This window comes from Hypanus sabinus, chromosome 7 (assembly GCF_030144855.1).
Source record: "Hypanus sabinus isolate sHypSab1 chromosome 7, sHypSab1.hap1, whole genome shotgun sequence".
Classification (NCBI taxonomy): Eukaryota; Metazoa; Chordata; class Chondrichthyes; order Myliobatiformes; family Dasyatidae; genus Hypanus; species Hypanus sabinus.
The window spans coordinates 82,267,386-82,280,625 of record NC_082712.1 but is presented as its reverse complement, the minus strand read 5'-3'; the positions used below and the strand labels follow the sequence as shown (position 1 = coordinate 82,280,625).

Sequence of the window (13,240 nt, the reverse complement as noted above, 5' to 3'; positions counted from 1 at the left end):
GAAACTTCTTCAATCGGAGAGTTGAGGGCGTGAACAAGCTGCCAACACAAGTGGTGCATGCAAGCTCAATTTCAATGTTTAAGAGAAGTTTGGATAGGTACATGGATGGGAGGGGCATGGAGGGCTGTGGTCACAGTGCAGGTCAATGGGAATAGGCAGTTTAAGTGATTCAGCATGGACTCGGTGGGAGATGGGCCAAAGCACTATATCACTATTTTTAAAATATCTATTTTTGCACTACTTATTCAAAAAAAAACCTGATTCTGATTAGTGAGGTACACATTAGTGAGGTCACATGGGCTCATGTTCAACATACTTATTCAAGTACACAATGTTGCATAAAATTCCAAGAACATCTCCAATCCCTGGACTGCATTGATAAACACATCAATATACACTGAAGTGGGTATCAGAGGGCAGAATTTATTTTTCAACAAAAGAAAAAAAATCTTTCCAACCATAAATTATGTCAAACAAGATACATTCATTCATTGAAGACAGTATCTTACATGGGATTTTTAACTCTCTTGGGTTTGAACAATAAGACTTGACGGCAGGCAGTGTGAATGGGTTTTCCTTTCAATTGAATCAAACCATTGCTCTGGGGGGCACAGTTTAAAACTGGCTGGTCAATCTGCCAATTGAATGGATGTCAGCCAGTGTTTTATACTGATAAGAGAAACAATCAATCCTGGCATTCACCAAACTAATAGAACAAATTTAAAAAAAACTAAGAATGCTTCAACCTCTGGTGCAGAGAGTTAAAAACCCCTCATAAGGCAAGTAACACAGTTTAAAGAAAAGGTCTGACTGACGTTTGGGAAGAGTTTAAAAACTGGGAACAGACTGGTACTGGAAGAGACTGGGCTCAGTGTCAAGTGACTGGAGGGCAGTGGGGCTTCTTTTTCGTCACAACCATTGTTGTGACTGCAATTGGAGAGGATTCACCAGAATGCTGCCTCAATTATGCAGAGGGCTTGGTTTTCGTCCACCAGGGAAGGCCAAGGGGACGGTAAGCTGATGGAGATGTTCAAAAATATGAGGTAGGAATAGGTCAGATGGTGAGACAGAGCAGATTAACAGCGTTCTATAATCAGACAGCAGATTGAAAAGGACGAATTTTTCACCCAGAGGGTAGTTGAAGTTTGAAGCATGGTTTGAGGGCGAGATGGATAAGATAAACCCGTGGCATTTAATGATTTACAGAAATGCTGGAAATACCATGGGATACACAGCTATTAGACTGAAAACAGAATCAGTATATTTAGTATGACAGTTGGCTTGGGCACTGCTTTTGTGCTGAATGGTTGAGCTAAACATCAATACCCCTTTATCTTGGTAAATGCCACTATTTGTTTCTCAAATGGGTAATAATTGGGGGTTTGGGGCAGACAAAATAATAAAATCTGTACTGTTTTAATTAAAGATTCTACTTGAAGGGAATTGACCAAGAAATGACTACAGGGAATCCATTTTACATCTGCCATACTGGAAGACCAAGGCTTTGGATTGGCAATTGATGATTTTGAGAGGATTCAAAAGGCTACTGACGTGTCATTAATTAAAAAAAAACAAGACAAAGTTGAAACTTGAGCAGTAGGGTTAAAAGAAGGGGGTCTGTAAAACATTCCTTCAACAGGATAAGGATACAGAGGCAGGAATGTTCACTGTCTGTGTGAGTTACAATGGCCTTCCTACTGAGAAAACTGGCCCACGGAAAATACGTTATGCAAGTTGGCAAACACTGATGGCTTTTAAAGGCACCCCTCCAGAGCTCTCTTGCCTGGAAATGAAAAATTAAACCCCAAGGGCACGCTCGAAACCTGTGTACCAGTCTATCCCAAGTACAATGTGCTGAACAGGCTCGGTTTGAGATCAACTCAGAACAATGAGAGTGTGAGAAACGAGAAGCCACACCGCCAAACGATACTGGAGCTCATAGGTTCTGCAGCATGCAATCAACCTTCCAGTTAGCCCCCCCCCCCACCCTCCCCCTGCGTTACACTGCCGTTTAAAATAAACACATTCCTTTGGGAACAAAAATAACAGATTGTCAGTTTTATTTTTTGCAAACATTAATTAGAACTAGATAAAAAAAAACAAGACTCCACAACATTAAATTGCACCTTAATGGCTCTGGATGAGATAGTTGCATTTTTGCACTCTATGTATGCATGTACCAATTAACATGGACGTCAAGAGCTTGTGGATCAACTAATCAAACACAATGGTGGAGCACCCAGCGTAGTTTTCCAACTGCTCTTCAGAGATTACTTATTCACTTTTGCTGCTGTTTAATAAGGATGGGCATTCAAGTGTTGCTTCTGCAGTCATGAGCTAACGTGGCTCAGCAGAGCTGACAGAGAGACGCCCACCCTCCATTTACTGTGGTCCTCAATACCAAAGGCGGGTGAGGAACCAAAGAATGTACAAACCCTTTCAAGTGATGATGGCTCACTTTCTATCATTTCAAGGTATGCCAATGTTCTCGGCCCTCGTTAACCTCTGATGTCTTAAACACAGTGATTTTAAACTACCCAAGTCCAGATGAGTGAGGCATAGAGACCTAATTGATGCAACTTTGCTCAATGCCTGCATAGCTCAACAGATATCAGCTTAGGATAGGAACCACTGAAGAATCTGAAACTTTAACGCAACCTTTCGATTTTAAGCACAGCCAAAGTAATCAACAAGGACTTCCGATTACTTCGCTGCTGAATGCAGAGCTGTTAACTTGGCCTTGAATGCACATTGGGCTTGGCTCAATGTCCACAGTATCAGGAGAAAGGAACTTGGGTACAGCGAGACTGGGGGTAGCTTTGATAAAGGTATAGCTCCCCCTCCCAACCAAAAAAAAAACAATACTGCAAGCCCTGGAATCAGGTGTGGCTGTTTAATGTTTAGAACCTGTATGGTATGATGCTGAAGAAGCAAGTTAGAGAGAATACCATACAAAATCAAAGGTTCTCAAAAGAATACGAGGTCAAGACAGCGTGCGAGAAGAGCCACTTTTCCTGGAACAGACTTGATCAAATAAAGCTTTTAGAGTTATTTTTGTATATTCTGTATGAACAGCTATTACATCCAAAAAAAAAGATAGTCACAATTAAAACTCTTTGAAGATTAGAAAATAATTTGTTGCTTTGCTTCATTGACAGTTTTCTAAGAGCAAAGTTATTTGAAATTCTACACCACATCTCTCTTGTCATTCAGGGTAATTATTGCAATCCTTTTGTTCCCTTTTAGGATTAGTAACATGCCACTTCGTGCTTGCACAGCTGGCTCCTACACATTAATAGACGATCAGTAGCCCTCAAATTTCTCATACACAATGTGATTCACAGCCCCAGATCTTTGTCCAGGGAAGCAGCTTCTCTCACAAATGACGGCGAAGCAAAAAGAAAACTGCAGATGCTGGAAATCAGGGACAAAATTAGACAATGCTGAAAATACTCAACAGTTGTGAAGAGAGAAACACTTAAAAGTTGGGTTGAAGTCGGTAATTTCAAAATCTACTGATTATATCCTATGTAGCTTATCAGGGTTAGGCAAACATTCAGTTTCAGAAGGAGGGAGGGAGAAAGATGCTCTGCCCCTAAACTCTCCTAGCTAGAGGAACAAAGGTGGCATCAAATTGATATAATTTGATGTCTTCACCACAGAAATTACTCAGGGCATATTTTACTTGCTCAAACACAGCAAGTTATTGGGTGATCTTTCATTTGAGGAGCAGCAGATGATGCACAGGAAGCCTGTACACACATTGAGAGTGTGGGGTACAGCGGTATTTTGTTTAAAACTATGCTGACTTCTGGCCTCATATAAACCTCAGAGTGTCATATTTCCCAAGTGGCATAATATCTACAGAATTTTCTCACCGCTTCCCCACCAGGTTCCATCTGCCTATCATTCCTTCCCACCTCTTCTTTCTCTGTATACTGGCAATCTTCCCTCTCCCCTTTCATTCCTGAGGCAGGGTCTTGACCCGAAATGCCACCTTACATCTATTGCTTCCACAGATGCTGCTCAACCTGCTGGGTAAATCCAATGTTGCTCCTTGTATTCCAGATTTCAGCATTTGCAGTCTCTTTTCTCTTCAATCATACAATTGCTGCAAACACACAGAGGCTATTGTATGAAAGGGCAAGACCAAGAGGAATGCTCAATGTATATGGGACCAGAAAGCAAACTTCAAACTTGCTGCTTCACTCCTGCCCCGAGGACAACTTTCAGAAGTGAGAAGTAGGCCTCTTTGTTCTCAGGTACAAGGTACGAAAAACCAACAGAGGCTGCTGGGACCGTGACATCCTTGAGAAATAGGACTGAGCTTGGCTGGAAAGGTGCAAGACAGCAAGTTTGAATTTGAAGCCATTACCTCATATTGGTCATTGGACAAAGCAATGAAACTACAGAATGCCAGACCACAAAACACAGATAACACTACCTTAGCCCAAGGAAAAGCACTGTGTTAGCCCATAAGACATACTAGCTCCAAACAGCTTCCAGGCATTGGCCACTTGCTCACTCATAAAATGGCCCAAATGACAATAATACAAATCCACACAATGGAACAGCACACACAGCAAGCAACTCTGCTTTCCCTCTTGGGCCTCTATGAGTCACCAACGTTCAGGTAAGAACAGATAACAGCAATCCCCTCCACCCACCCACCCATATCAAACCCTTTATTCTTGAACGCTCATGAAAAATACATACAGTAAACACACATCTTCTCTCGATTGTCTTAATGCCTTGTTTGTTGCTAAACAAGAACTTACTTCACACAACACTTTTACCCCAAAATATATGATTGACGTTCAAGACTATTTACAGAAGCAAAAATAAAGAAGATTTTCATTTAAATAGAACACATCTTCTGAGTTAAAGCTGTACAGTTTCCCAAGAAAGGGCCCCACAACCAATTTCGATAGTAAATCAGATATTAATGATGTACATTGAGACAAGTGACTGTACGCACTGTTTATATAGCGGACTGCAGTCATTATAATACAACACAGCCATCTGAAGGGGTAAGTTCAGCCTAAACACCAGTTATCACTAAACTCTTGGGTTATCAGGGCTTGTAAATGCCCCACAAGGTGAAAACAAGATTTTAAAAAGTAGTATAGGAATAGGATTAATGCATTTAAAAAAAGCTGGAGAACTCAGTTGGTCAGGCAGCACCAATGGAAGGAAATGCATCCAGTCTATAAGGTTCTCAATCCAAAATGTTGAGGGTCCATTTCCTCCACAAATGCTGCTTCAGATTCTTGCATCTGCAATCCCTTTATGTCTGCCTTTAGGAATAAGGTAACACTGTCTGGGGTTGAGGTTTGTTGAATGGTCTGACATGTTCTAAGCCAGCCAAGATCAGTCTTTGCTGCCCTACCCACTTACCTTTCCAGACAAATGGACGAAGATTATTAGCCAGATTATCAGCATCCTCACTGTGGAGCCAAATGAAAACAACACCTTCAGGGTTTTTAAATTCCAGTCGTTGGACCGGAAACCTCACCAATTAGAAAATGGCTTTGAGACAGCCATGATGTTATGTGCGGAAATAACAATTTTGGTCAAATAAACCAGGAGCCAATTTTGAGTAGTTAGTACAAAACATTAATTTATGATTTTGCTTTGCTCCCCCCACCATGCTCCTATATTAGTGACACAATGTGGAACAGATCCTTTGAGCCCTGCCACCAACCTATTTAACCCAAGCCTAGTCTTGGGACAATTTACAATGGCTAATTAACCTACTAACCAGTACGTCTTTGGACTGTGGAAGAAATTGGAGCACCCAGAGACAACCCACAGGAAGGACTTTCAAACTTCTTACAGATGGCGTCAGAACTGAACTCTGAACTCCAAAGCCTCGAGCTGTAATAGCTTGGCGCTAACCAGTGTGGCTGAACTGGCGCTAACTCTCTCAACAGAAGAGATGCTGCAGAGGCTGGAAATCTTGAGCAACACCCACACAAAATGCTGGAGGAACTCAGCAGGTCACGCAGCATTTATGCAGAAGAAGGACCAGCCAAAGCCCCGGGCCGAAACCTTTCATCAGGACTGGAAAAGAAGAGGGCAGAAGCCAGAATAAAGAGGAGGGTGGGGGTTGGGGAGTATTACAAACTGGCAGGTGATAGGTGAGACCAGTTGAGGGGAAAAGTGGGTGGGTGGGAGATGAAGTGAGAAACTGGGATGCGTTTGGTGGAAGAGGTAAAGGGAGGAATCTCATAAGAGAGGACAGTGGACCATAGATGAAAGGGAAGGAGGATGGGAACCAGAGAGAGGTGATGAGCAGTTGAGAAGGTAAGCAGAACAGCAAATGGAAAATGAAAGTGAGAGAGGGGGTGTTAATTCTCCTAAACACAAAGAGATGCTGAAGGACACTCAGCAAGTCAGGTAGCGTCTATAGAGGGGAATAAATAGTTGATGTTGTAGGTCAAGAAATTTCATTAGGATTCAAAAGCACTGAAGATGGGTCTTAGCCCAAAACACCTCAATAGCTCATTCCCTTCCTGACATGCTGAGTTCCTTCAGCAATTTGTGTGCGTTGCTAATTTTCTACTCTAAGTTGGCACAGGTAGATCCTGAGCTCAGCATTGCATAATACAAGTGATTACTGTTAATATCTTGCCTTTACACGCTTTTACTGGGCTTTTGGAAACACAAGGGTGTGAGAACATTAAACATTAGTCAATATATATTAGATTGGTGACGTCGATCTGAATCACAGGCAGAAATCAATTCAGAAAATGGGAAATCATTATCAACAAGTTTCCTCCTAGTAAACTCATTGCTTATTGTACCTTGAGTGTTAGAACTGGGGAAAGATGAGTGACTCACTGGGAACATTTGTAATGAGCACCCCTGATGCATTGCATCTTCAGGCTACAAGTTAAGATCATAAGGTATAGGAGCAGAGTTAGGCTATTTGGCCCAAGTCTGCTCTGCCATTTCATCAAGGCTGATCCATTTTCCTTCCCAGCCTCAATCTCCTGCTTTCTTCCCATATTCCCTCATACCCTGACTAATCAGTAATTTACCAACCTCTGCCTTATTGAAGGTCACATGAAAATCTTTGAAGAAATGGGAAATGGAACCAACCACATCCCCACCCCAGTCATCACTCTATTAAGGATCGATATCACAACAAGCTTATACAGATCATTTACTTTAGAATTTATAACATTTCAATGGATTTAAATACCATCCTGAATTATGGAGGCCACCTTGCTCGAGTTAACCTCTTCCTTCCCTAGGTTTCAATACAAGGCAGTAGACTTTGTGTGCATTACCCACATCAACTGGATATGATTAAAGCCTCAGCAGAGAGTAAGTTCATTAAATTAATTGCAGCATGGGAATTCCCACTGTGTGTTAAAGCAATTGCTGCATCCCATTTGTCAAATGAGTGGGTCTCATTATGCCCGCTACTCCCAATGCCACAGGTCTGAATACTTGCAGATGCCACCCAATCACACTTTCTCACTCCTTCCTCCCTCAGTCCCTTGACTATCACAGAGCAGCAAACAAGCTGAGTGTGATCCACCCAATCCTGCAATATGAAAAAAAGATGGCCCAGGTACTAAACAAAGTGATCCAAAAGTAAAATCCTGCACATGCTGGTAAATCTGAAACAAAATGGAGGACATACTCAGCAGAGCAGATAGTGTCTGTACACAGAGAAAATAAACTTATACTTGTTGCTGTCTGTACAGAAGCTGACCAACCTGCTGTGGGCAAAATAATCTAATTGTGGACACTTCTTATGGAACTACTTCAGACAGCACGACAATCTTTGTACCTTTGAACCTCCGCACTTGTGCAATCACTTTCTGTCTCAATGGTGAGAGATTTTCTGCTGATTCTTGAGTTGGGGAACTTGAAATGAGAGTGATGTTGCAGTCTGTAACATCAAAATAGTGCACTGTTGGTCTCCCCTCTCTCTATGGCAGGAGTGCTATCCCTCTCTCAAGACTGTGGCATTGGGGTGAACAGTGGTTGTTTGTTGATGAACTCTAGATCATGGTCTCTTTGGGGGCTTTGCTATTGATTGCATGGTGGGTGGGGGGGGGGGGGGCTGATGCTTTGCTGCTGCTTGTGTGTAGGGGGGAGGGGGAGCTACTGGGCTTCTAATGTTTTCCCGTCATCATTCTTTGGGGTTTTTGTTCTGTTTCATGGATGTCTGCAGAGAGTACGAATTTCAGATTATATATTGTATACATTCTCTGATATTAAACAGAACCATTGAACCTTTCTCTTTGTGGCATTTGTTATGTGTACTGTTTTGCCAACAAGGAGCTTTACTGCAGGCTGGTGCATGAGAAAATCAACTAATCTAATAACCATTGACTTTGGGCAAGTTCAAGCAGACACCACTTGTAGATCTGCAGCAATGGACAGACTCAAGACAAAGGATGCCAAGAGAGTATCACTGAAGTTTGGTTCCATTCAGTTACTCTACTCCACTGTAACATTTTATTAAAGAATAAATTCCAGGCGCACAGTACATAGAGTCTGGTAAAACTCATTAAATTCAAACCTCATATTTTAATGCACACATTCTCTGCAGTAGGGTAGTTCAAGAGCATAAAAATAAGTTCACTGCAAGACTACTTTCAATCTAGTTTAATAACCAAGACAGCCAGGGAAAACAAAAACAAGTCAATTCTCTACCCAAAATGTAGCAGCAAATTGCAAATTACAATCAACAATGAGAACAAGAGTGTGGCTGCATTGGTGTGAAGTGGAGCTCCTTAGTGGTCATGGACTGGTAGTGGAATTGATCTTACAACCTAATGCTCTGTATTTCTGACTGAATTTGATGTCTTGTCACCAATGCCTCTCTAAAAGTGGCCCCTGGTGAGACAAATCATACAAGGCACTCTGGACATGTCACATTCGTAATTGGTAATGATGACAGCAAATAGCCAATTCCTCAGAGTAGATGGTAGTATGTTGACCACACCTACAGCAAACAGCCAGTTCTACAGAGTGCGAAGCACATGGTTCCTGACAGAGGCAAACCGAGCAGAAATCACAAGCAGGGTGTGAAAACAGAAGCTAGAAGTTCTGGTTTTAGGATAGTCCAGATCCATGCATTCATTTTTCAGCTGGAAATGCCACACTTTCAAAGAGGTGGTCCACATCTAGAATGGTCTTTGTGGAGGCCACAATGGAGTTGGAGATGTGCTGAACTAAAAGGTTCAGAGCTTTCAGCAGAGTAAGTTAAGAGTAGGGGGAGAAGGGAACCCGGGCACTGCACAGAGGGATATGGGGAAACAAAGCAAAGATGGGAATGAGCAGTTATGGTACAGATTGATAACTATCTTAAGAATGGGAAACAGAGCTGAGGTTCTGAGTGTTCCAACCAACATCATGATAGCAATCAACGCATGAAAGACCAGACTTCAAGAAGAGATACACTAGTTTATGAAACTCTGAAGGGAAACTTGGATAACTTTGTTTAAATCCATGAACAGACCTTGTCATCTAAAGAACAACTGGTAGGTTTTAGCTGAGGAGAGTTGAGAATTTATGATATCACCCCACCCTTTCCCATTATTCCTTGACATGCTGTTCTATTAATGGCATCATCTACATATAATCTCAAGTTACTAACAGTTGTACTTCAAAAGATATTGATAATTTATTCACTAAAACCAAGGAGCTAGGGATAAAAGCTCCTGAACATTTTCACCAGGAAATGACATTTTAAAATAAAAATTTCAGGCAAGAAAAGAACAATTCAGTGATTTAATTTTGTATTAAAAACTAAGGAAATTTCTTTACAGTAGACACTGCTTCCCCACACATCTGACTGTCACTGTTCACTAAATTCGTAGTCCAGGAATGGTTTTCCCAATGTACTGGGGGAACCGCTTAAATTTATTTGAAATGGCTCTCCATAAAGGTCTAAAACAGAGGGTTCCCAACCTTTTTTATACTATGGACCAATACCATTAAGCACGGGGTCTGCAGACCCCAGGTTGGCAACCCCTGGGAAAAATGATGTAGTGTTCAGTTTTGAATCACACAGCTTGAGGGAGACTGGTGTATCTGAAATTAGTGTGGAGATAACCAATCACATATAGAAGATGGATCTTGCCACATTCTCCTGCAAGATTCTTGAAGTTTAGTAAAGTAAGTGGGTGAAGAAACATTAAACCACACCAGGACACACTCACCTTCAGTGAGACAGCACAGAAAACTAGGGGACAAGCATCTGACTATCAGTAACATAGCAACAGATAAATCACGGGGCAGAGTTTCTAATCCAGACAATCAGGTGAATGGCAGAACCTGACGCTGACTCAACTCTCATTACCCCTCTCACCACTTCCTTCCTTCCACCAAGCCATTGAGTGGCAAACTTTATCACTACTGATTGCAATGTCCCTGTAGGCACAAACATACGAGAATTAAATTTCTGAAGGCTTTGGAAGCCATGGGGAAGAACCGTATTGTTCCAAAATAGAGAAATGTGCCAAGGCCACAAGACCTAATAAGACCAATTTTGCACATTACGCTGTACTCACAGGTGTCAAACTTAAGGAAGGGAAAGCAGTAAACATACCTAATGGTGGATGTACAGCAGTGAATGATTCCTGCCAAACTTCAGAGCTTAGAGGATAGAGAGATGAGTTACTGGAAAAAAGTGTCAAATAGTCTCAATTCAACTATGATTAATCTATGTGCAATCCAATAACGCCAATCAAAGCACATCATGGAGCCACTCAACATGGCCTCTCAATACAAAACGGTGCACTGTGTTGGTTTGTACAACCATTTTACCCAAGGGCAGACCTTGCCCTCAATTAAGATGAATGGTCCCTCAAATCAACAACAGGGATCCCCCGCTCCTCTCAAGGCCTTAATTTGCTGCGATTGATCAGAAAGTAGGCAGTCTTGCAAACTTTGGCATTTGGATTTATGAAAAAAAGTTGAAAATCTACTTTTAAAACCTTAATTCTATTCTAAAATAGACATAAAAAATTAACACACACACATACACACACACAAACAGTGAGCTACCAATCCGGACTTAACCCATATTTTTCCAGCTTTCTGACTGAGGAAGATGGCTTGGACTATTTATGGTAACAGGGTTAACTGGTAGTATTCCGCACTCGCTTTCCAATCGGAACAGTAGCTTGTTTCAAAGCAAGTCCAACCATTATTCATCACCCCCCCAACCACAACCAAGTGCACACTGTATCTATGTGCTCTGCTGCCAGTCAGAAGCAGCCTTGGCTTCGAATGAGTAAAGCATGCTGGATAGGTGATACAACTGCAGCCAAACTGTCAAATTCGTTCTCCAGAAGAAGGAAAGGAAAAAAAAACCCTTTAAAGCAACAGGTTCATGATAATGTCTTTTGAGGCACGAGATCCATTCCAAGTTCCACAGAAACCTCTCCATGGTCTATACATCCCACTTAAATCTTTGATCTACAAAATGCACCGTCATATGTATTTACAGTATCCAACACATCAGTAGTCCAACAGGTTGTCCTTTTTACCAGTTCATGATTGTGTTCCTATTTAACGTCATGAAATAAACTTGACTACTTCCACCTGAACGGACAGAGGCAAAAAAGACCTGTGGAAAATTAAAGGGAAGAACTGAGGTGAGTATAAAGTTTCACAGTGATTAGAGTTTTAGGAAAAAGCATTTACAATATTTTACATATACATACATATACAAAAGAGTGTTTTCTCCCTCAGCACCACGCTGAGTGGCCACTTTATTAGGTACACCTGCTCATTAATGCAAACATCTAATCAGCCATTCATGTGCAGCAACTCAATATGCATAAAAGCATTCAGATATGGTTCAGACCAAGTATCAGAGTGGGGAAGAAATGGGAAGCAAGTGACTTTGACCGTGGAAGGATTGTTAGTACCAGACAGGGTGGTTTGAGCATCTCAAAAACTGCTAATCTCCTGGGATTTTCATGCACAACAGTCTCTAGAGCAGGGGTTCCCAACCATCTTTGAAACCATGGACCCTCTACTATTAACCGAGGGGGCCGTCGATTCCAGGTTGGGAACCCTTGGCTCTAGACTTTACAAAGAATGGTATAGAAAAACAAAAAAAAAAATCCAGTGAGAGGTAGTTCTGTGGGCGAAAAAGCCTCGTTAATGAGAGAGGTCAGAGGAGAATGGCCTGTTGGGTCAATCTGACAGGAAAGCGACAGCAACTCAAATAACCACACGTTATAACAGTGCTGTGCAGGACAGCATCTCTGAATGGACAACATGTCAAAATTTGAAGTGGACAGGCTCCAGCAGAAGACGATACTGGGTTTCACTCCTGTACCTAATATAGTGGCCATTGAGTGCACATTGCTGTTTATACACTCTCCCAGCCTCTCCTCCTTTCACCTACCACTCCTCCTTGCCTGCACTCAACCATAACCTGGAAGCTCTTGTTCCAACCTTTCCCCTCACCTCTTTATACAAGCCATCTCTACTCTCAAGCCATTTCAGTTCAGATGAAAGGTCTCGATCCAAATGTTATCTACCCACTTCCCTCCACAGATACTGCCTGACCTGCTGAGTTCCTCCAGCTTTATTTCTGTTGCTGCAGGTTCAAGCAGCCTTTTGTGCCCCTCCACTTTATTGAATCCCATTAACAATTTATTCCCCATGTTTACCCAGCTTCCTTCTTCACCAGGGATTCCCAACCTGGGGTCCACAGACCCCTTGGTTAATGGTGAGGGTCTAATACATAAATAAAATGTTGGGAACCCCTGCTCTACGCTGTTGTCACAACAAACACATGGAATTCAAATCCTCTATGTTTGTGCCACTCTCTGGATGAAGGGGTGTTTCTGGATTTCCTGGAGAGACAAGACAGCAACAAAATCGGCTGGTAGAAGATGGTACAACAGCATCTATGGGAAGAAAGGGATTGCTGACACTTGAGGTTAATATCCTATTGCAGGGCTTCAGTCCAAAATGTCAACAATTCCTTTCCTCCTACAGATGCTGCTTAACCTGCTGAGATCCTCATGAAGATTGCTTGCTGCTCCCTGGATTCCATAAATAATGTTTTCTGTCCTATCTCACTAGTGCCTTCATATGATTTACTTCTTTCTTGACGTCTCACTCTCAACTACTTGCTGCACGTTTGTAATTCATGGTGAGGGAAGAGCCAATTGCAGTGACTAAATTATGTCACATGGAAGTTGTCCGTCATTTGCACGAGTTTGAGAAGTTATCAGAAAGCTGAAATTCA

The 13,240-nt window shown here is 41.9% G+C and overlaps 1 protein-coding gene across 2 annotated transcripts in view; it reads right to left on the bottom strand.

Annotated features, from left to right (window-relative positions):
* Window positions 1-403: 403 nt before the first annotated feature.
* Window positions 404-13,240, bottom strand: part of LOC132396903 (misshapen-like kinase 1) — a 326,920-nt gene continuing 314,083 nt past the window's right edge. For both annotated transcript variants that reach the window (XM_059974976.1, XM_059974977.1), the window contains one exon: window positions 404-11,599. In XM_059974976.1, the coding sequence (XP_059830959.1) occupies window positions 11,516-11,599 (84 nt within the window). In that variant the 3' untranslated portion in view covers window positions 404-11,515. The remainder of the gene's footprint in view (window positions 11,600-13,240) is intronic.